The following is a 22,811-nucleotide window of genomic DNA, read 5'->3' on the forward strand; positions in this document are numbered from 1 at the left end:
GCAGTCAGGGTGTGGCAGACAGAGCCCTCGGGAGGAGGATACTCACCAGCCTTCGGTCTCCAGCCTCCCCGCCCCACTGCCCCCCTGCGTGGGGCTGAGTGCCCTCCTGCCTCCACCCCAGGATGCCGCTGCCCCCCTGGGCTTCTCCTCCATGATGGCCGCTGCCTGCCCCTCTCTGAGTGCCCTTGCCTGGTGGGCGAAGAGGTGAAGCAGCCGGGGGTGCCCTTCCTCCTGGACAACTGCAGCCGCTGGTGAGGATGTCTGCTGTGGCAGGGAGTGCCTGGGTCAGGGGACCAGCCCCTCTCCACGCCCCCCTTCCCAGTCCTGACCTCCTCGGCCTCTCCCTCCCCTGCAGCGTGTGCGAGAAAGGGGTCCTGGTGTGCGAGCCCGGGGGCTGCCCTGTGTCCTGTGGCTGGTCAGCTTGGTCCTCCTGGGGTCCCTGTGACCGCTCCTGTGGCTCTGGGGTGCGAACTCGGTTCAGGTGTGCAGGACGGAGCCATTGTGGCGGGGGTAGGGGGCAGGGAGAGGAATATGGGAGAAGGAAGGGAAGGGGTGCTGGAGGGTAGAGAAGGTGACGGTTGGAGAACAGGTGACCGGGAAGACAGGAATGAGGGCAGGCAGAGGAGAGCGGGTGCCCAGGCCGCCTATCCCCCCCAGGTCCCCTTCCAACCCTCCGGCTGCTTCTGGGGGTGCCCCGTGTGAAGGCAACAGGCAGGAGCTGCAGGCCTGCCACGTGGAATGTGGGACAGGTAGGTCAGGAGCCCGGATGGGAGCCTGCTACTCACCCCGCAACCCTCATGCCTGCCTTCCTCCTCCCAATTCCCACCCTGGGGACAGGGCATGACCGATTGGGCCGCCGGCCACCTACATGGGGTCAGTGCGGCCTTCTGGTCCAGGAGGCAGCCCCAGAAGGGGCCTTGATGCATGGGGCTTTGTCGGGGACAAGACAGAGGGTGAGGCCCAGGCGGCACCCCCCCTCCCACATGCCCAGCCCAGGCTGGTCTTGGGGGGCTGGGGTGTCCTGAGAGCAGGGGTGAAGCTGGTCCTGCTGGCCGAGTGAGTGAGGGTGGGGCAGGCAATCAGGAGCACACAGATGCCAGATGAGGGAGCCCAGGCTGTTTCCCTCTTTCGTGGCCCAGGGTGTCCTCAGGCAGAGCAGGTGACGGCAGAGGTCTCTGCAGGCAGATGGGACAGAGGCGAGAATAGGAGTTGGGAGTGCGAGCATGGGTCTGTGGGGTCTGGGCCAGGCTCTCATAGCAGAGGAGGGAAGGAAGGGGGAAGGAATGGCTGCTGGTGCACCGACAGGTGTCTTTGGCGACTGGGGTTTCTAGCATGGAAGAGAAATGAAGGATGGGCGTTTAGAAGACTCTGGATGAGTTGATCTGGGGGAAAATGTGAGGGTGGGTGGTGGACATGAGGTGCCAGCCGAGCTCACGGGTAGAGTGTGGCCTGAGCTGGAGCTTGGCTGAGCAGGAGCTGTGCTTCGAGAGAGAGGCCTGGGCCTGGAGGTGGGGGGGGGGGGTCCTACCTTCCACTTTCGAGGGGCAGAGGCTTCTCAGACCTGACCCGGTCTCCCTCCCAGCTCTGCCAGGAACCCTGTGCAGAAGGCCTGTCCTTTTCTCCTCCAGAGACGCTGGGCTGGACGCTCTGGGAGCCCTGGTCCTCCTGCTCCAGGAGCTGCCTTACCCTTGGAGGAGGCCCTGGGTGGCGCAGTCGTTCCCGGCTCTGCCCCAACCCCGAGGACAACTCCTGCCCAGGAGAGGCCACCCAGGAGGAGCCCTGCAGCCCCCCTGTGTGCCCAGGTGTGCCCCCTCTGTCCCTGGAGTGGCCTGAGCACTAGGGTGGGATGAGGAGCAAGGGAGAAGAATGACCCCTTGGGCACCTGGGGCAGGGAGGCTAGAGCAAACCTATTGTCCCGAAGAATCTCCTCCACCCCCAGCCTGTGATTCACAGGGTGGGCCGGGCCTGAAGGGACGTTTGGGACAGTCCTGGAGGCGTGGCCCTCCTGCACCCTGTCCCCTACCCGCACCTTTGCCGGCGTCCGTGATGACGAACTTGGCTCTTCCTGACAGCGCAAAGCATCTGGGGTCTGTGGGCTCCCTGGTCCACCTGCTCAGCCCCCTGTGATGGGGGCATCCAGGTTCGTGGGCGCAGCTGCTCCGGCTCCACCCCTGGGGACCCCGAGTGCCAGGGACCTCACAGCCAGACCAGGGACTGCAACACGCAGCCCTGCACAGGTGCCAACCTCCCCCTAACCCTTGCCGTTCTCTACCCAGCCACGTCCAGCCAGGCCCCCGGGGATTTTGACCTCTCTCCACCCCACCTTCTCACATCACTGACCTCTGGCTCCAGGTCAGGCCATACCCTGAGCTAAGAGACTCCCGGATTTCCTGTGTCTCCCTCCTCTGGCTCCCATACCCTGAGGACCGGGCACTGGTCCCCAGGCTTTGCTCCTCCCTGCCCAAGGTCTCCTTCCCAGGCATGTGGCCGAGGAGGTCAGACTGGCCTCTGGGCAGAACCACTCACTGCAGGAATTTCGAGAAGCAGGGCCAGCCCTTCTTTAGAAGCCCTTGGCCCCATTCTCCCTGTCCTTTCTCCTTTGAGCCCCCGCTCCTGGCCCAGGTGGCTTCTGTCTTCCTGCTCTACTTCCAAGGATATTTGTATTAAAGTCAGGCAAAGCTATGAATCTTTACTGGCAACCTTTCAGACACTGGAGCGAGCCTGCAAGGGAGGGGGAGTGGGAGGGGTTTCCCGTGGCTCCTCAGTGCTGCTCCCCGACCACCGACCACCGGCATGTAGCTTCCCCTTGGCCCCTCCATCCCCTGGCCCTTTCCTCCTGCCCATGCTGAGACCCTCTCTGTCTGCCCGTCCAGCCCAGTGCCCAGGGGACATGGTGTTCCGTTCGGCGGAGCAGTGCCGCCAGGACGGGGGCCCCTGCCCTCAGCTGTGCCTGGCTCAGGACCCTGGGGTGGAGTGTACCAGCTTCTGCGCCCCCGGCTGCGCCTGCCCCCCTGGCCTTTTCCTGCACAATGCCAGCTGCTTGCCCCGCAGTCGGTGCCCCTGCCAGCTGCACGGGCAGCTCTATGCACCGGGAGCAGCGGCTCGACTGGACTCCTGCAATAACTGGTAAGCTGCCAGCCCCGGGGGGGGGGGGGTTGGGGGGGAGGGGGGAAGGGAGGCGAAGGGCGGGGAGGTGATTTGTGAAGGAAGCAGGGGCTGGAGAGGGTCTTCTACCCTCCCTTTCAGTCACCCCTGTTTCTCTTCCCTGGATGTTGAGATCCACTGGGTTTCTGCTCAAACACCTTGAAGCCCCCAACACTCCAAGCTGACACCAGGCCCTGCTGGCAGGGGACATGCGACCCCGCCCCGCCCCCGCCCCCGCCCCCGCCCCCACCCCCGCCCCGCCCCTGCCCCACCCTGCCTTGTGCTTCTCTCATTTTTCTTTCCTTTTCTTACATTTCATTTCATTTTCTCTGTTCTTCTTGTTCCTCTTCCCTTTTCTTCCCTGTCCCCTGTCCATCCCCCGCCCCCCCCCCCCCACAGTCCCCTTCATTCTTCCTCTCCCCCACCTCTTTCTCTTTTGCTTTTTCCTTCTTCGATTCTTTTTCTGGGACTTCCACGTATTGGAGGGGGGGGGGGGGGGGCAACTTGAACACGTTTGTTGGAGAAAAGCAAAAGGAGAGAAAAGCACACTGTTCTTTCCAAGAGGCTCACACTGGGGTGTACTCTTTCGAAATGGCTCCTACCTGGCCCCGTAGAGCTGCTCAAAGTCCTTTCCAAACTGTGTGATAAATACAGACGGAAAGGAAAGCACGTAAAGGTGACTCCTGGATAAAAGTGTGGGACAAAGGACAGCACAGTGCCTCGGGCATCAGGGAGCCCACGGAGGGTGGAGCTAGGCGGGAGGGCCTGGGTGAGAATCCTCAGTCACTTCATGAAGTTCGAGGGGGCCACGGGGCTTTACTTTCTAGACCCTTCTGCGGGTTTCACTTCTGTGCCTTGGACTTCTGTGCCTGGCCTCGGTGGTGTGCCGGCCGTGTCCCCCTGGGGGCAGGTACACAGAGCTCCAAGGGGCGGGGCCTGACGGTGGCCATGATGGGTCCTCTCTCTGCAGCACCTGTATCTCCGGTGAGATGGTGTGCACCTCAGAGCCCTGCCCAGGTACCCCGATGCCCAGGAATCAGCAGTGGTGGGTCCTCAGGGACCACAGGGGATGCTGGCCTCTTTAGATCAACTCCTGGGGATGTCGATGGTGCCCCAGGGAAGTTGGGGACCAGGGATGACCTGACCTAGCTTCACACCCACTGTGCCCCTCCCCGTACCCACCCTGGCAGTGGCCTGTGGTTGGAGCCCCTGGACCCCCTGGAGTCTCTGCAGCCACAGCTGCAACGTGGGCATTCGGCGGCGCTTCCGGGCGGGCACCGCACCCCCAGCTGCCTTCGGGGGTGCTGCGTGCCAGGGCCCCAGTATGGAGGCCGAATTCTGCAGCCTGCGGCCGTGTCGGGGTGAGAGCTGGGACTGAGGTCCTCAGAATCCCCCAGAGAAGAGCCAGGAAACACTCCACTCACTCCCCCCTCCAGACCCCAAGAGCGGTACAAGGGCCTAGTGTAAAAGATGCCAGGAGGATGTCCCCAGAGAGCCCCGAGAGTCATTCCCTAAGAGGGGTCCTCCGTGGAGGCCAGCCCTGCTCCAGGCCAGGGAGGAGTGAGGTCTCCTGGGATGGGTTGTGATCCTGTAGGTTCGAGAAAGAAGGGGTCTGGGTGGAGGAGAGGGCCGTGGTGGGTGTGGGAGGTAGGGCCCGCAGTGACCTGGGCTGCCACTCCAGGTCCTCGTGGGGAGTGGGGCCCCTGGTCTCCGTGCTCCGTGCCCTGCGGCGGTGGCTACCGGAACCGCACCCGAGGCAGTGGCCCGCACAGCCTTGTGGACTTCTCCACCTGTGGTCTGCAGCCCTGTGCAGGTGAGGGCTGTCCCCACCTCCTCCACTGCTCCCGTACCCCCAGTAGCCATCCCCCCCAACCCAGCGCCCTGTCAGCCCCTCCCTGTCACCCCAGGAACCCTTCTCCCTGAGCTGCCATGCAGCCTGTGACCTCCCTGGCCACATCTAGAGCCGATGCCTCTCCTGGGTTAGGAGCCCGGGAAAGAGTTTACTGTGCCTGGGCTGGTTATCAATTTCTGTGACCCCAGGGCCGGTGCCTGGCATGTGTCCCGGGGGCCAGCGGTGGCTGGACTGTGCCCAGGGCCCTGCCTCGTGTGCAGAGCTCAGTGTCCTGCAAGGGACTGACCAGACCTGCCACCCTGGCTGTTACTGTCCACCTGGGATGTTCCTGCTGGTGAGTGTCTTCCCTGACCTGACCTCCCAGCGACCTGGGCAGGGGAGAACCAAGGGTATGGGGCTTGAGAGTTGAGGAAAAAGCACTGAACTCAGGGCTCATGGCTCAGCTCTGCCAGCAGCCAGCAGGTGACCCTGGGTGAGACACGGTCATGCTTCCCTGGACCTCTCTTTTCCCATTTGTGAAATGGTGATAGGTCTACCAGATCTTTGTGATTCATGCCTCCTTGAGTGCTCTGTTGTGTTATGTTATCATTAGTCATTTATTGAGCACCTGTTGCATGCTTAGGCTTGCGATGGGGGCTCCACCATGGGGAGAAAGTAAAGTCCGCCCTCATGAAGCCTCTGGTCTGGGGAAACCAGACCCAGAGCACCTAGAATGGAGGTAGAACCATCCTTACACAGGAAGTGAGCTTTGCATACTGTGGAGCTCAAAATGCAGACTGGCGGGGACTGGGTCAGTGACAGCGGGCTTCCCGGAAGAGGTGATCCTGATTTGACTGTCAGAGATTGCAGGGGGTGGAGAGCTGGAGGCGGCACTGCTGTTGGAAGGCAGGGAAGTGAGGCGGGCGCAGTGGAATTTGGACAGAAGCTTGTGGGGTGGAAGGAAGGGTTTACAGGGATAAATTGCCGGAATGTGGGGTGTGGCTAAGGGGCCAGAGTCCAGCGGGGTCTGAGTTCAAATTAGACTCTTCTTCTGGCAGCCCTGTGACCTTAGGATGCGTGCTCCCGTGCCTCTGTTTCTTCATTTGTCAAGTTGGGGTAATAATGTGTCTGTTCATCAGGGTCTCTGAAATGATGAAAGGGCCTCCCAGGGCCTGGCCCACACCTCACTACATTTGACTTTGAATCGTGTACTGATGGGTGGCAGTTTTGTTTTTTTTTGTTTTTGTTTTTGTTTTTAATTTGAAGCATTAGCAACTTTTGTCCAAACTTCCTGTATGCATAATTTCCAAACTTCCTGTATGCATGATTTCATCAGTTTTAATTTTTTTGATATAAACATAGAGTTGTTTTTTTTTTTAAAAACATCGTTGCTATACGGATCACGTGTTTCGTATTTTGTTAGCTGATTTCATGGGCATTTGACAGTTCGGTCTCATGTCCTGCAATTGGAGATGGTCTTTTTCCTCCCAGAGATTGGGGGGGGGGGGTCCATGCCCCTCCCCCATGGCTCCTGTAACTGCTGGCGCAGGTTTTCCACAGGGTGGTGACAGAGGTGTTTGTGGAAGGAGGCTGGGTGGCGTTGGAGGGTGGGAGCCTGAGGGGTGCTGGGTTCTGACTGCGGGGAGCGGGTTGGGCCAGACCCACCTGGAATCCAGAAAATGATGGTTTTTGATTCCAGAACAACGTGTGTGTGCCCTCCCAGGACTGCCCCTGTGCCCATGGGGGGCGCCTTTATCCCCCGGGCAGCGTGGTGCTTCGTCCGTGTGAGAACTGGTAAGACCCCCACCCCACCCGATGGTCCCGTGACCCGGGGGCACCCTGCTGTCCCTCCTCAGTGCTGGGGATGATGGCCTCCAGTGGGCCATCCCCCTGGGCCCACAGGCACAGCCGGTCAGCAATCTGGGGCCTGTGTCCACACCATCCCCACCAACCTTTCTCTTCCCACCTGTCTCTGTCTGCTGAGGCTGCAGCAACCACACAGCAGACCTGGGGCTTGTCTTCTGACAGTTCAGGAGACTAGAAATCTAAGAGCAAGGAGTCAGCAGGGTGGTTCCTCCTGAGGGCCGGGAGGGAGAATCCATTCCAGAACCTTCTCTTCTGTGGTGGCTGGCGAGCCTTGGCGTCCCTTGGCTTGTAGCTGCCTTCCTGCAACCCGCTCAGGTCGTGATCTCATGGTTCATGGGTTCAAGCCCCGTGCTGGGCTCTGTGCTGACAGCTGGGAGCCTGAAGCCTGCTTTGGATTCTGTGTCTCCCTCTGTCTCTGCCCCTCCCCTGCTCGTGCTCTGTGTCTCAAAAATAAATGAACATAAATAAATAAACAAGTAAATAAATAAAGACACCAGTCATATTGGACCGTAGTGCCCTCACTGTGACTTGCTCATCTCTATAAAGACATTGTTTCCAAATCAGGTCACATTCTGAATACTGGGCGTTAGGGCTTCAACGTGTGAATTTGGGGGAATACACTTCAGCCTGTGACAGTGCCTCCGAACTTCTGCTGTTTTCTTCCAGCTCCTGTGTTTCTGGGCTCATCACCAACTGCACCTCCTGGCCCTGTGAGGAGGGTGAGGAAGGGGCCTCGCACCTGACTGTGCCCCCTGCTTGCTCCCCACCAGGGGCAGAGTTGGGGGAAGGGAGAAGGGGTGCTCTGCCCAGGCCAGTGCCTCCAGCCTGCGCTCACTTCATCCTCTCTCTCTCTCGGCCTTTCCCTCGTCTGTACCCCAGGTCAGCCCACGTGGTCCCCCTGGACCCCGTGGAGCGAGTGCTCGGCCTCCTGTGGCCCTGCCCGACGCCACCGGCACCGTTTCTGCACCAGGCCCCCCACCGCGGAACCATCCATCCTGGGGCTGCCGTCCCCACTGACCTTGCCTACGCCTCTTTGCCCAGGCTCCGATGCTGAGGAAGAGCCCTGCCTCCTGGCAGCATGTGACCGTGAGTCCTGCGGTGCCCAGGATGGTGCCCTCCATGCCCTGTGGATACCTGCTGCCTTGCGCCAGCTGGCCCCCAGCCCTGGCCGGCCCCTCCCCCAGCTGCTCTTTTGCTGTCATCCCAGGAGCTGGGGGCTGGGGTCCTTGGGGGCCCTGGTCCAGCTGTAGCCGGAGCTGTGGGGGGGGCCTGAGGAGCCGGATGCGAGCCTGTGACCAGCCTCCACCCCAGGGCCTGGGGGATTACTGCGAGGGGCCTCAGGCCCAGGGAGAGGCCTGCCAGGCCCTGCCATGCCCAGGTACCTGCCAGGAACGGGGCACAGGGGTCAGGGAACACTATGGAGAGACGGGCTGGGGTGGGCGGCACCCACATGGCTCTCAACCCACCCTGTCCCCTTCCCCAGTGACCAACTGCACCACCATTCAAGGGGCTGAGTACAGCCCCTGTGGCCCTCCCTGTCCTCGCTCCTGTGACGATCTCGTGGTGAGTCTGGCTCCCTCGGAATGCCTGCCTGACCTCTGGCCCCAAGCGTCACTTTGCAGGAGGGCAGGGTGTGGCTTTGGGTCATGACCTCTTTGGGCCTGGGGCAGCCTGGCACTGGTGAGGAGGGATGGGGTCAGTGCCCATCAGACTGGCTCCCCTTTGTTCCAGAGACCGTCTCAGGAGTGAACCTCACCCAGCAGCCCATCAAGCCTTTCTCAATTTAGACATTTTATTACAAAGATTCCATAAACACAGAGGGAGGGGAGATCATTCCATTACATCATCTCAAACACCGTGAGCCTTTTGGCGCATACACCCTGATTCTGAGTGTACATGTGCTTGTGTGTGAGCCTTCATGGAATGCCTGTCCAGGACCATGGAGAGGGACAGAGGCAGGCGCAGACAGGGTCTCTGACCCACAGAGCCTGCAGCAGTGTGGCGCGGAAGCGGGCCTGAATCAAGGATGCCGAAGGGACAGCCTTGGGGCCCTGTGCAGGGCCCTGTCTGAGAGGGTCAGGCAGGAGCTGCACAGGGTGAGCTGGGAGGAAGGAGGACAAGTGCCTGGCTCCCAGCTTCCCCAGGGGACCCCACCTCCTTCCCAAATGACTCCCCCCCCCCACCCCCGCCCCGCCCCAAGCCAGCTTCCATTGCCCTGCTCCCTGCGTTCTGGGAGATGCCTCGGTTCCCAGGCACTAACCAGGTCCCCCATGGAACCCTCCACAGGATTCACATTTGGAGGACACTCCCACCCAGGGAAGCCCTTCATGGGCTCTCTTCCCCTGGGGAGGGGACACGACCGAAAGTGTTTTATTTTATATATAAATTTTTTTTAAATGTTTATTTTTGAGAGAGGAAGAGAGAGAGGGCAAGCAGGGAAGGGGCGGGGGGTGGGGGGCGCGGAGGACAGAGGATCCGAAGCAGGATCCAGGTTCTGTGCTGGCAGCAGAGCTCCCGATGCGGGGCTCGAACCCACGAACTGTGAGATCGTGACCTGAGCCGAAGTCGGACGCTTAACCGACTGAGCCCCCCAGGGGCCCCGGAAACCGTGTTTAGAACATGACGATGACTGCGAACTGGAGAACCACGCCTTCTGCCTCTGCACACCCCTCGGCCTCCTCCTTCGCCTCATCTTTCCCCTCCCTGCCCCTTCGGCACAGTTTTCTGCTGACCGGAGCCCCCCCACTTGTTGTCCCCCAGCACTGCGTGTGGCACTGCCAGCCCGGCTGTTACTGCCCTCCAGGCCAGGTGCTGAGTGCCGACGGGGACTTCTGCGTGCAGCCCAGCCACTGTGGCTGCCTGGACCTGCTGAGCGGGGAGCGGCACCGCCCAGGAGCTCGGCTGCTGAGGCCTGATGGCTGCAACTACTGGTGAGGCGGCCATGTGGGCAGAAAGCAGGTGCAAGGCTGAGGGTGGGGTGCGCCTGAGCTCTCCCGGGTCTCAGCTGCCATAGGTTAGACTCCCACAGTCCCCGAGGAGATGCGGGCAGGCACTCTGAAACTCTGGTCTGACGGGTGGGGAGACCGAGGCAGCCAGCTCTGTGCATCTGCTCTCTGGAAGACGTGGAAGGCTGGGTGTGTGCTCTGAGGGGAGGGCGGGGTGATAGGTATGATGTTCCTCCTCGCTGGCCGGCCCCCGTTAGCAGCACACTGCCTGTGGTCACACCCCAGTAGGACGCACTGGTCAGCGACCTGCAGGGAGCCCGCAGGACACCCGAGAGGTCCCTGAATGGGACAGGGAGAAGGGTCTAGATGCTCTGGAGAATGGCGAAGGGGCATCCGAGAGCCTGAAGGGAAAGGAGGGCGTAGCGGTGAGGGGAAGGGAAGAGGCAGCCTAGGAGGGGCGCATGTGGAGAGCACAGGCAGGGCTGAGCTGCTGTCCCCCTTCCTGTGCCTGCATGCCCTGCCCAGCACCTGTTCAGAGGGGAGGCTGAGCTGCACAGACCTGCCTTGCCCAGGTACGTATGTCCCAGCTCAGGGGGAGGTGAGGAAAAGCGGCCAGGGTCACAGTGAGGGCTGGGACTGGGGAAGGGATGTCTGTGCCCCAGTGCCCTTCCATTGTCCCCTGCCGCAGTGCCTGGTGGCTGGTGCCCATGGTCGGAGTGGACGGCGTGCTCCCAGCCCTGCAGGGGCCAGACGAGGACCCGCTCCAGGGCCTGCGCTTGCCCCGCCCCTCAGCACGGGGGCGCCCCGTGTCCCGGGGAAGCAGGGGAGGCAGGGGCCCAGCATCAGAAGGAGACCTGCCCCAGCTCGCCCGAGTGCCCAGGTGAGATGCCCCCACTTGTCTGCTCAAATCTCAATAGGCCGGGCACCTCCTAGGCCTCCTAGGGCAGTTGATGCTGTCTTCCCGGCACAGTGGACGGAGCCTGGAGCCCATGGGGACTGTGGTCTTCCTGTGACACGTGCCTGGGGCAGTCCCATCGGAGCCGGGTGTGTATCTGGCCCCCCACCCCTGAGGGAGGCAGGCCCTGCCCTGGGGGCCACAGGCAGAGTCGCCCCTGCCAGGACAATTCCACAAAATGCACAGGTGAGGGCTTCTGTAGAGGTCGGGGAGGGTCCCTTGGAAGGCTTGGGAGACACGGCCTCTGGCCTTTGTCCCCAGTATACGCATGCATGTCACTTTCTTTGAGAGGCAGCATTTAGATCCCTTACCTTGTGGTCCTGGGACGAGGTGGAAAGTCAGGCGGCTGGGGGTGGTGAGGCAGGAGGGCTTGTCCCCTGAGTCCTGGGATCCTGCAGGATGGGCCCCTGCTCAGCGTCTGCCCTCTCTGCTTCCTTCCCGTCACAGAGTGTGGGGGTGGCCAGGGTCTTCTCCCCTGTGGGCGGCCCTGTCCCCGCTCCTGTCAGGACCTGTCTCCCGGGAGTGCGTGCCAGCCGGGCTCGACGGGCTGCCAGCCCAGCTGCGGGTGCCCCCCTGGCCGGCTGTTCCAGGACGGCCTCTGTGTGCCTCCTGCCCTCTGCCGCTGCCAGTACCAGCCTGGAGCCATGGGTCAGTGCTTCCCTCCGTGCTCTCCCCATTTCTCCCGAGCACCGCGGTGCCCGCCGGCCTGGCCTCTGCCTGTCTGGCTCCGGAGCCCAGCCTGGGCTGCAGGATGTCGCTCCAGGCGTTAGTGTCTCGTGCATCCCCCCGCATCCCTGCTCCAGGCTGGGGCTTCCACCTCCCAGGCCCAGGATCTGGGGCACCGTGGGGTGTAGGCTGATAGAGAGGGAGGTAGAAGGCAGTGGGATAGGAGGAAGGGTTGAGGGTGCGGGGCCCGCTGAGCTGTCTGGGGTCCCACCCCGACCCGTGCCCTCAGGGATCCCTGAGAACCAGAGCCGGTCAGCAGGGCCTGGGCTCAGCTCCTGGGAGAGCCTGGAACCCGGAGAGATGGTGACCGGGCCCTGTGACAACTGGTGAGTCAAGAGGAGCAGGGAGGGGGTGGGCTGCAGAGCCGGGCAGTGGGGGCTCTTGTGGGAGTTGGCCAGGGTGCTGTCTTCTGAGGCCCCCTCCCTTGTCCCCAGCACCTGTATGGAGGGCGTCCTGCAGTGCCAGGAGGTGCCCAGCTGCCCTGGGCCTGGGGTGTGGGGCTCCTGGGGCCCCTGGGAGGACTGCAGTGTTTCTTGCGGGGGAGGGGAGCAGCTCCGCTCCCGGAGGTGTGCCCGGCCCCCCTGCCCTGGGCCTGCCCGCCAGAGCCGCACCTGCCGCACCCAGGTCTGCAGAGGTGAGCCCCGACCGGGGTCTGCCCTTGACGGATTCCCATGTTGGCCTCTGATGCTGACTCATAGGTGCCTTTGACCTCTTCCGTCCCATCCCCCCACACTGCCCTTTCCCGGGGCCAGTGATGGGCATGTGGAGGAGGAAGTAGCCAGATTCAGGGAGGGTGTGGGTGGTGTGGGAGGGTGTGACATTGGCCCTGAGGGGCACAATCCAGGGAAGGTATTGTCTGCACAACTGGGGAGCTGTGGGAAGGTGGGTACTGGGGTGAGTAAGCAGGCCGCGGGGTGAGCACAGAAGTAGCCATTGAGGGCAGTGCAGGCCAGAGCTGGGCACTGACCCGAGTGTTGTCCCAGAGGCTGGCTGCCCGGCTGGACGTTTGTACCGGGAATGCCGGCCCGGCGAGGGGTGTCCCTTCTCCTGTGCCCACGTCACTCGCCAGGTGGGCTGCTTCTCCACCGGCTGTGAAGAAGGCTGCCACTGCCCCGAGGGCACCTTCCAGCACCACCTGTCCTGTGTCCAGGTCAGAACCCACTCAGCCAGGAGCCCAAGACCCTCCCCTCCCTTCCCCTCCCCTGCCTTTCCTCCCCCTCCCCTGCAGCTGCTCACCTCTGCAGACTCTGTGGCCTCTGGACAGCTCCCCGCTTCCTCACGTGACCCCAGGCAAGCACGGTCCTATGAGACTGTCTGTGTGAGTCAGGCAGGGGCCGAGCTCCCAGAGCAGACAGCTGAGGCCGTGCAGGCTCTGGACGTCGCTGGGTCCCTGGAGTGGGGAGCTTGTCTGGGCTCCTGCTCTTTCAGCAGCCGCCGTTCCTGGCTCTCGACTCCAGCACGGAGTTGAGTCCTCCTGGCCAGGACTGAGGTGTGGCCAGGTGCCCCCTCTGGCTTCTTGCAGGCTGGGACAGGCAGGCTGGGACAGGCAATCGTGGGTCCTCGCGGTCCCCCTTTCCCTGCCAGACCCCTGCGGGGAAGCATACCCAACCTCCCCTCTGCCTGGCCCCAGACTCCTCGTCTCCCGCTGTGGGGTCTGGACAGCAGGCCAGTGTCAGCTCTGCTCTGCCAAGCTCTGTGGGCACGTGGGGATTTCCTTCCCAGTCTTTAATCCTACCTGATCGTGAAGCCGGCGTCCAGGGGCTTCCCCCGGCCAGAGTTCCAGCCATACTCAGAAAGGTCTGAGCAGCCACCTGGTCCCATTTGCTTGACTTAGAGCTGATGACACTGAGGGGGCCCCAGGGAGGGAAAGGGACACGCTGAGTCTTGCAGTTATTGGCAAAGCTAGGGATCGGGCGTCTGATTCCTGGCTGAGGCCCTTTCCGCCTGAGTGCTCCCTCCAAGTCCTGCCCCCTGGGGGCCTCCTCTGGTCCTGCCTGTGTCCCAGCTGAGATCTGTATGCAGGAAAGCTCCTGGCCATTACAGGTCTAGCTCAGAGGCTACTAGGCTCTCAGGTTCACACCCCTGACTCAGGGAAACGGCTCCCCTTGATCCAGGGAATGCTCTTCTGGTGCCCAGAGCCCCCCTGAAACCTCACATGTCCTCCCCCCACCCCCTCGCCCAAGGAGGTGCAGAGGGCTGGCACCTGACCTGTGCAATTGCCTTTTCTTCTCCCTCCCACCCGCCAGGAGTGCCCCTGTGTGTTGACCGCCTTGCTGCTGCAGGAGCTGGGGGCTGCCGGCACTGACCCGGGGGCTCACTCACCCATTTTGGGAGAGGGCGGTCAGCCCCTTGGGCCTGGAGATGAACTGGGCTCAGGCCAGACCCTCCGTACAGGCTGTAGCAACTGGTGAGGGGGACGGTGAGGGTGGGGGAGAGATTTGGAGTCAAGGGAGGGGGAGGCGTTGGCTGCCCTGGCCCTGCCTGGCCTGGGTAACCTTGGCTGTGTCTCCTGCTCTTTGGGATGGAGACGCTTGCCAACATCCCTTTCTCTCAGGGTCTATCCTGCCCAGCCCCTCACCCCCATGCTGTTTCCCTAGCTCTTGTGTGCATGGGAGGCTGTCTTGTTCAGTGGGCAACTGCTCTAAGGCCGCTGATGGCTTCAGTCCCTGGGGGCCGTGGGGCCCGTGTTCCCGCTCCTGTGGTGGGCTGGGCACCCGCACCCGCAGCCGCCAGTGTGTGCAAGCCTCACTCGCCCCGGGCAGCCAGGGCTGCCGAGGGACCCTCCAGGAGCTCAAGTACTGCCCCAGCCCAGACTGCCCAGGTGAGGGAAGTGGGAAGGGAGAGTCTGGCCAAATACACCTCAACCCTTCCGTTGTCCTTTCCTGTCTCTGCCCATCCGAGTTGCTGTCTCTGGATCTCTCTTCCTCGCCTGCTAGCTCTGTGTGTCTCTTCGATTCCGGTGTAACCAACGTTTCTGGAGCTCTTGCCAAATGCACCACGCTGTGTGTGTTAGGGGGATAGTGAGGACTCTGACCTTGGAATCCAGGGGCTCAGATAACCCATTTCAGCATGTGGTGAGCCCTGTAGGAGGGCGCACATGCTATGGAAGATTGGGGAGGTTGAGAATTCTCCTGGAGGGTCAGTGTAGGAGGGCTTCCTGGGGAGGCAGCATGTGGGGTTTGAGGAGGGAGAGGACCTTGACAATCATTGGAGGGGAAGGAATGCCAGGTAGCAGGAGCGGCTTGAGCCAAGGCCTTGCTGCCATGAGGAAGTACTGTGCTTGGGGCCCAGAGGGTCGGTGGGAGACCAAGCTGACGAGGGGCTGAACCAGATAGTGATGGGTTTGGAACGTGGCCACCAGCTTCAGGTTTGGTCCTGGTGCGGTGCAGGCTCAGAAACACTGAGCAGGATTCTTCTTTGGCACAGGGGCTGAAGGGTCCACGGTGGAGCCAGTGACCAGCCTTCCAGGTAGCCAGACTCCTTGGGTCCTGGCCCCAGACTGCCTGCACCCTTGCACATGGCCTCCCTTTGGGAAGAACAAGCCCAGGGCCTCCTCCCTTCCCAGCCCTGCTTCCTGGGAGGCCTGGAGCCCAGGGTTGACTCGTCAGGAGGTGCCCCTCCCTCCTCTCCCCTCAGGCGGCTGGGGCCCATGGTCTCCGTGGTCCCCGTGTTCTCGCACCTGCACAGACCCCGCTCACCCTGCTTGGCGTGGCCGCGCTCGCCTCTGCCTGGCAAACTGCACCGGGGGGGACACTTCACAGGAGCGCCCTTGCAACCTGCCCTCCTGCACAGGTGCGCCTTCCAGTCTTGACCTCTGACCCTGACCTATGTCCAAACCACGGCCATCCCGTCTAATCCCAGCATCCTCCCTCAAACAGCTCATTCTGGCTCCCAGCCCTTGTCCCACATCCAGCCCCCAACATCTAATACTCCTGAAGCAAATCCTGAACTCTCAGCCTGACACCTAATCATGAACCCGTGTGTGACTCTGGACCCTGGGTGCTTTGTGTCAGCCCGGCAACTGTTGGGGAGCCACCGCCAGCACCCAAGAAAACCCTCACGTGTGTGTACTGAACAGTCCCCCGAAATTCCCATCCAAATCCCTCAGTACCCTGTGAGTCCGTGAGTCTGGGGGGTAGTTGCCAAAGCCCCACAACAGCCAGTGTTAGATCCTAAACAGGAGCCCAAAGGTCTGGATGAGGTCACGGCTGGCCCTGGCAGACGAGGAGGTCTGCCCCCGAGCAGAGCGGGGCGGGCTCCAGCTCAGCTTTGTCTGGTCCTGTCCTGGCCCGCAGAGCTGCCGCTGTGCCCCAGCCCTGGCTGCGTGGCCGGGAACTGTTCCTGGACGGCCTGGGCCCCGTGGGAACCTTGCTCCCGAAGCTGCGGGGTGGGCCAGCAGCGCCGGCTGCGGGCGTACCACCCCCCGGGGCCCGGCGGGCACTGGTGCCCTGACATCCTCACCGCTTACCAGGAGCACCGCTTCTGCAGCCTGCGGGCTTGCCCAGGTGAGGCCGGCCGCCGAGGACCAGGACGCGCCCTTCCCTGGCATCATGTGCCCCTGTGGCGCTTCCATCTCCGTGCACGACCCTGCCCCAGGCGCCTGGTGCGTGGGGGGCCCCCGCTGCCTGAGCCAGATCCCTCACCTGGCCCTTCTCTTTTCCACGCAGTGCCTGGAGGCTGGTCACGCTGGAGCCCCTGGTCCTGGTGTGACCGGAGCTGTGGGGGGGGGCCGGTCCCTGAGGAGCCGCAGCTGCTCGAGCCCCCCGCCCAAGAACGGGGGTGCCCCCTGCGTGGGGAGAGGCACCACGTGCGGCTCTGCAATCCCGGGCCCTGTGGTATGGCGGTGGGGACATCCCGCACAGCTCTTCCCACCCCCACCTCTAATTGCGTTCCCGCGACACGTTGGGATGGAGACGCTCGCTGGCCAGCTGAGAAAACCCTGAGGCCCGCGGGGGGTGGACGGTGGGATCTGGGCACTGGGCGAGGACCTGCCCGGGGTGAGCTGCCCACCCCCAGCTGCACTAGAACTCATTCTCGCCATCTTGTCCATCCTCCTGTTCCTGGAGAATCACCCAGCCCCGTCAAGGTTTTCGGAGGATTTGAGGGTTATGGTCGTGAGTGCACTTGCACCTGGGATTGGGCTGAGCCAGACAGGCTCCTCCCAGCTTCAGCTCCTTCTGAGCTCACCGACCCCATGGACCTTGGTCCCTCTAGGGCCTTCCAATACTATTAGGACCCCCCCCCCCCCATCCCCTCCAGGTGAACACAAAGCAGCCACGTAGGTGAGCATGTTGGCTTCTTAGATGCACAAATTTAGTCCAGCTCGACGACATTTATTGGGTGCCAGGCTAGGTGCCGGGAACCCCCAGGTAGGTGAGAGGAACTCCCTGTCACTCAGAATGTCCCCATTCCAGGGCCTCCCCAAGGCCCCATGTTTCTATGGGCACCAACATGGGGAGAAGGATGGGAGTACAGCTTCGTGGAGGTAGGAGCGGTTCCCAGGCAGGCAGGAAGAGGGTTGCTGGTGCTCAGGGCCCTCTTGACTCTGGTCCTCCCCATGTGCTCAGAGCAGGGCTGCCCAGCGGGCATGGAGATGGTCAGCTGTGCCAACCGCTGCCCCCGCCGCTGCTCAGACCTCCAGGAGGGGGTCGTGTGTCAGGACGGCCAGGACGGCCAGGCCTGCCAGCCGGGCTGCCGCTGCTCCGAGGGTGGGTGCTGCCCTGGCCCCTGGGCACGTCACAGCGACTCAGTGGGAAGGCAGGTGGGACCCCGGGTGCCTGCACAGCTCTGGAGGGCTGCCTCCCCGCAGGCTTCCTGGAGCAGGACGGAGGCTGTGTGCCGATCGGGCACTGCGAGTGTACGGATGCCCAGGGCCACAGCTGGGCCCCAGGGAGCCAGCACCGGGAAGCCTGCCTCACCTGCACTTGCCGGGCCGGGCGGCTTTCCTGCACGGCTCAGCCCTGCCCACCGCCTGCCCACTGCGCCTGGAGCCGCTGGTCAGCCTGGAGTCCCTGCAGCCACTCGTGTGGGCCCGGAGGGCAGCAGAGCCGCTTCCGGTGTGTATGGGGCTGGGCCAAGCTAGCGTCACCTCCCCCAACCCCGGTCCGCCACGCCTGGACGCGGTCTCCCTCTCTGATGCAGAGCTCCTGGATTCTGCCCCCCAGGGGCATGCCCACTCTGTGCCCTGGCCCCACCTTTGTCCCTGGTCATCCTTGCCTTTAGCCACCTCCACGCCCACCCCAGGCTTTCCCATCTGGTGTCCCACCAGGAGGTGGAGGAGTGATGAAGGGCCCTGGGCCATCACTCACCTCCTGTGCCCTGGGCCCCACAAAGGTCCTCCACGTCTGGCCCATGGGCTCCAGAGTGCCGGGAGGAGCAGTCCCAGAGCCGGCCCTGCCCTCAGCCCCCATGCCCACCCCTGTGCCTGCACGGTGCCCGCCTCCACACCTTGGGGGACAGCTGGCTGCAGGGCGAGTGCCAGCAGTGGTAAGTCTGGGCAGAGGCAGGGGTGGAGCGGGGACGGGGGCGGATGGCAGTGTCCCTGAGTCTGGTCTCCTCCCTTCAGCTCCTGCACCCCGGAGGGCATCATATGTGAAGACATCGAGTGTGCAGGTCTGGAGTTTATGTCCCGCTCCCACCTCCCCCCACCTCTGTTTGCCGCGTGTCTCATATTTCCCTCCCACCCCTACTTCCAGCCGCCACCTCCTGTGCCATGGAGGTCCCGACCAGCCATCGGGACCTTCTCTGACCTTACTTGTGCCCTCCCACAGTACCCAGGGCTTGGACGCTGTGGTCCCCTTGGTCTGAATGCCCCGTCTCCTGTGGAGGTGGAAACCAGGTTCGCACCCGGGACTGCGTGGCCTCGACCCCTCACCGCAGCGGGGCCCCCTGCCTGGGCCCTGGTACCCAGACCCAGAGCTGTGGACGGCAGCCTTGCCTGGGGCTGCTGGACGCCTGCTCCTGGGGCCCCTGGGGGCCCTGTTCCCGCAGCTGCGGCCCCGGCCTGGCCTCCCGCTCTGGGTCCTGCCCCTGCCCGCTGGCCAGAGCCGACCCCACCTGCAACAGCACCTTCCTGCACCTGGACACCCGGGCCTGCTACCCGGGGCCCTGCCTGGGTGAGTGCGCACAGGAAAAAATACAGGGAGTAGCATGTTTTCCCAAACCCCGGATTTCCGCCCCCCCCCCCCCCCCCCGCCCGAGATATCCATCTATCTCCCTGATATTTGATCTCGTTTCTTTCCCCTTCCCACCATCTTTTCCTCTGAGCCCTTTGGGATGTGACCCTTGCTGCTGAGTGACAGGGAACACGGCGAATTAGGACTTGTGTGAACTCTTGGCTCCCTCTTGCCCTTTTCCTGCGCAGGGCGTTGGCCAGGGCTGGGATGAGAGTAGAGGGCAGGGGAGGGGCGGGAAGGGAGGAGAGAAGCTGGAGGGGCCTGGCTGGCATCCCCCCACCTTGGTCCCCAGAGGAGTGTGTGTGGAGCAGCTGGAGCAGCTGGACGCGATGCTCCTGTCGGGTGCTGGTGCAGCAGCGCTATCGGCACCAGGGACCAGCGCCCGGAGGGGCGGGGACGGGGGCGGGCCCCCCCTGCACACGACTGGACGGCCACTTCCGGCCTTGCCCCCTCGGCAACTGCTCTGGTGAGAACCCCGGAGCCGGAGGCCGGAGAGCTGAGCCCTGCCCTTGCCCGCACTGACCCCCGCTCTCAGCAGCCCCGTGACCCCCATGCCTCACGTCCCACCCCTCCCCGCTCCACTGCGATCTCCCCACTTTGTAGCTGCAGGCTTTGTCCACTTGCGGCTGCTCCCAGGCCCGGAAGGTCTGGCCCACCTCTCGTTGTGGCCACCCTCTCAATCTCTGCCCCCCTGGCTCCCATCTGCCAACCTCTGGAGCACCTGCCAGGCCCCTCGCTCCCCGCAGGCCCTATCCTCCGTGCAGCTACCTGGCTCTCCAAACCCCGACCATCATGACCCTTCCCTAGAGACAGCCACAGGGGCCGAGTGGGCGTTAGACGGGGCAGCACTGGTCAGTCCTTACTGGCAGCCTGGGGCCAGGCTTACACTCTTACGAGGAGGCCCCGAGGGGCCTTGATGGGACCGTGCACTGTGTGCTCCAGGCTTGGGGCGGGGGCAGGTGGAGGGTGTCTCTGGGCTGCCCCCCCACCGGCCTGCTGGCCTCTGTTCCCCCCCAGAGGACAGTTGCACACCTCCCTTTGAGTTCCAGGCCTGTGGCTCCCCCTGTGCCGGGCTCTGTGCCACGCACCTGAGCCGTCGGCTCTGCCAGGACCTGCCACCCTGCCAGCCTGGCTGCTACTGCCCTGAGGTGAGGGGCGGAGCCAGAGGAGATGCCCCAGGAGAAGCGGGTCTCGGCCCACACTCCTACCTTCCTTCTCTCTGCGATGCCTGTGGCGACACCCCTCCCCACGATGCCTCTTAAGGGTCCCTCACCTTCTGCCTCGTGCCCGTGTGCCCATCCATTTGCTCGGCAACATGCACGTGCCCCTGCTGTGAGCACTCACACTACCGGCACTCGGGGACAGAGATGGCTGCCACACAGCTCTGTCCCTGTGTGCCCTTCTGCGCAGGGGCTGCTGGAGCAGGCTGGGGGCTGCATTCCCCCAGAGCAGTGTAGCTGCCTACACATCACAGGGGAAGGAGCCAGGGTGACTCTGGCTCCCGGGGACCGCCTGCAGCTGGGCTGCAAAGAGTGGTGAGTTAAGGGGGCGGGGAGGCAGCGTCAGAGGGCTGGGGCCAGGGAATGGGGGGGCAGGTGGCCCCACAGGGAAATCGCCCTGGCCTGGACCCAACCCCAACCTCATCCTGCTCCAAATGAGCCCAGAGCTCAGGCCACCCCTACGTGAGCCCCACCAGCCACCTCTCTGGGCTGAGTCTGGTCTCCCCAGTCTTACCCCGACCACCCCCTCCCACAGTGAATGCCGGCGTGGGGAGCTGAAGTGCACCAGCCAGGGCTGTCAAGGTAACGCTGCCCTGGAGAGACCCTAACTGTCCCCATTTGCCCAGGATTGGAAGGTTTCCTGGATCTGGGACCAGGACAGTCCCAGACAAACCGGGATGTTTGGTCACCCTCCCCTGACCCTCCCAGCAACCTCCTGCAGCCTTTCCAGCCCTTCCTGGTCATAACTGGGTCTCCTCCCTCCCCCTCTACTGGGGCTTGTGGTCTCAGGGAGGGTCACTGGGAAGGGTGCCCACTCGCTGCCCTTTCTAGGTCTTCTGCCTCTGAGCGGGTGGTCCGAGTGGTCACCCTGTGGGCCTTGCCTGCCCCCTGGTGTGCTGGCCCCCGCCTCCAGGACTGCCCTAGAGGAGCGCCGGTCTCAGCACCCAGCTGGCCTCTCCCCGACCTTGGCCCCCTTGCTGGCTTCGGAGCAGCACCGCCATCGCCTCTGTTTGGACCCGGAGACTGGGAGGCCATGGGCTGGGGACCCAGACCTGTGCACTGCACCACTCAGCCAGCAACGCCTCTGCCCGGACCCTAGGGCCTGCCATGGTAATACCGAGGGGCAGAGACCAACAGGGCAGGAGGGAGCCTGAGATGAGAGAGTGGAGGGAGGGGTACCTGGCCAGGTAGGCCTGGGCCATGTTGTTTATTTCAGTAGCCAGGCGCTTAACAAGCCTGCTAAGCCTCCTGCTTGCCCCCAGGGCCTGCGGGATTTGGGGGTATTTGGCGATCTGGCGCTGGAGGGGGGGCGGGCCGCAGCAGGAAGGATCCCTGCAGCCGATGAAAGGGGTGGAAGGGGGCTTTGGGTGCTCCGGGCCTAGCAGAGTGTCTGTAGGGCTGGAGCCCAAGGCCCTGGGGTGGGAGCAAGAAGCCAGGGCGGGGCCCTGGGCGCTGACTTCCATTTTACCTCCCCAGACTTATGCCAGTGGAGTCCTTGGGGGCCCTGGAGCCCCTGTCAGGTGTCGTGCAGTGGGGGCTTCCGGCTACGCTGGAGGGAGGCAGGGGGCCCCCCTGGAGGAGGCTGCCGGGGGCCTTGGGCTCAGACTGAGAGCTGCAACGTGGAGCCCTGCCCAGGTAACCCCCATCCTGGCATCTGGGGGCGGGGCCAAGGACTGTAACACGGGAGATAGCACCTGATGAGGAGGTGGCCTCTGCTCCTGGAGGCGTGCCCTGGAGGGCAGGGTGCTGTCCTGGGGGCCCAAAAGTCGGTCCCCAACACAGACTCCTACCTTCTGGTCCTCAGGGGAGAGCTGTGAAGCCCAGGACACCGTGCCCACCCTTGACTGTGCCAACCAGTGCCCTAGAAGCTGTGTGGACCTCTGGGACCGCGTGCAGTGTCTGCAGGGACCATGCCGTCCAGGTGGCCGGGCCACGCCCACAGCCCAGCCTGGGAGCCCTAGGGCCTCAGGCCAGAGCAGCTTGCTTCGCTGATCCCTACCAGAGAGCATGTGACCTGCGGGCGGGGACATGTTACAGGATCAGGGGTTATAGGGCAGCAAAGTGGATCCTTGGGTCACTTTCAGCACCTGGGTAGGGGTCCTGCGTAGAGCGAGCCTTACGTAACATGGGCTTTGTCTGTGAGGACGTTCTGGCAGCCTCAGGGGTCCCTGGGGTGGGGCCCACACAGGGTGGGCTGGAGTGACCCCTTCCTGTGCTCCAGCAGTGGAAACAGTGTGGAGACCGGGTCAAGTGGGGACTCGGGGGGCTGGGGTAGGGGAGGGTGCTCCAGGGTCAGCCTGAGGCTCCGGACCCCATCTGGCTGCCAGAGGGACCCATGATGTGTGCCCGAACCTTGCTTGTCCTCCCCACCCCCCTCAGGCTGCCGCTGCCCCCCTGGCCAACTGGTGCAGGATGGGCGCTGTGTGCCCATCTCCTCCTGCCGCTGTGGCCTCCCCAGCCCCAATGCCTCATGGGTGGTGGCCCCAGCCGAGGTGGTACAGCTGGACTGCAAAAACTGGTATGGCTGCCCACTGGTGGCCAAGCAGGGGATGGGGAGTTTTAGGTGGGAGGCTTGGGACAGGTCAGGGTGGAGGGCGTTAGCGGGAAGCAAAGGCTCTGTTCCCCTTGACTTGTGCCCTTGACCCCTGTCCGCAGCACCTGTACCAACGGGTCCCTGGTGTGCCCACGCCATGAGTGCCCAGTCCTTGGGCCTTGGTCAGCCTGGAGCAGCTGCTCTGCTCCCTGTGGTGGGGGCAGCATGGGGCGACGTAGGAGCTGTGAGGAGGGTCCTATAGGGGCGCCATGCCAGGCCCAGGACACAGAGCAACGGCAGGAATGTAACCCGCAGCCCTGCCCTGGTGAGCACCTGGGGTGGGGGAGTGAGGGGGGAGCCTCCCTGCCCTCTGGTGCTGCTGAGCTCGGCCGGCGTTCAACAGCGTGGGCGGTGGG

At 63.5% G+C, this 22,811-nt stretch overlaps 1 protein-coding gene across 1 annotated transcript in view; it reads left to right on the forward strand.

Moving 5' to 3' along the window:
• The window catches only part of LOC115502109 (SCO-spondin-like), a 56,668-nt gene that overhangs the window by 28,742 nt on the left and 5,115 nt on the right, over positions 1-22,811 (forward strand). Inside the window, 45 exon segments of the mRNA XM_030297316.1 lie at positions 122-251; positions 356-481; positions 658-749; positions 1,629-1,802; positions 2,073-2,237; positions 2,874-3,126; positions 4,115-4,161; positions 4,335-4,505; positions 4,826-4,957; positions 5,185-5,330; positions 6,675-6,769; positions 7,508-7,560; positions 7,721-7,927; positions 8,049-8,219; positions 8,325-8,404; positions 9,602-9,771; positions 10,312-10,358; positions 10,475-10,666; positions 10,757-10,927; positions 11,189-11,389; positions 11,697-11,793; positions 11,902-12,101; positions 12,451-12,617; positions 13,714-13,874; positions 14,065-14,288; positions 14,894-14,935; positions 15,104-15,259; positions 15,763-15,972; positions 16,135-16,187; positions 16,189-16,255; positions 16,258-16,302; positions 17,035-17,175; positions 17,277-17,523; positions 17,801-17,953; positions 18,033-18,079; positions 18,238-18,582; positions 18,935-19,108; positions 19,660-19,790; positions 20,053-20,177; positions 20,398-20,444; positions 20,694-20,972; positions 21,339-21,497; positions 21,667-21,783; positions 22,242-22,380; positions 22,518-22,720. Of these exon segments, the coding sequence (XP_030153176.1) occupies positions 122-251; positions 356-481; positions 658-749; positions 1,629-1,802; positions 2,073-2,237; positions 2,874-3,126; positions 4,115-4,161; positions 4,335-4,505; positions 4,826-4,957; positions 5,185-5,330; positions 6,675-6,769; positions 7,508-7,560; positions 7,721-7,927; positions 8,049-8,219; positions 8,325-8,404; positions 9,602-9,771; positions 10,312-10,358; positions 10,475-10,666; positions 10,757-10,927; positions 11,189-11,389; positions 11,697-11,793; positions 11,902-12,101; positions 12,451-12,617; positions 13,714-13,874; positions 14,065-14,288; positions 14,894-14,935; positions 15,104-15,259; positions 15,763-15,972; positions 16,135-16,187; positions 16,189-16,255; positions 16,258-16,302; positions 17,035-17,175; positions 17,277-17,523; positions 17,801-17,953; positions 18,033-18,079; positions 18,238-18,582; positions 18,935-19,108; positions 19,660-19,790; positions 20,053-20,177; positions 20,398-20,444; positions 20,694-20,972; positions 21,339-21,497; positions 21,667-21,783; positions 22,242-22,380; positions 22,518-22,720 (6,552 nt within the window).

This window comes from Lynx canadensis, chromosome A2 (assembly GCF_007474595.2).
Source record: "Lynx canadensis isolate LIC74 chromosome A2, mLynCan4.pri.v2, whole genome shotgun sequence".
NCBI classification, from domain to species: domain Eukaryota; kingdom Metazoa; phylum Chordata; class Mammalia; order Carnivora; family Felidae; genus Lynx; species Lynx canadensis.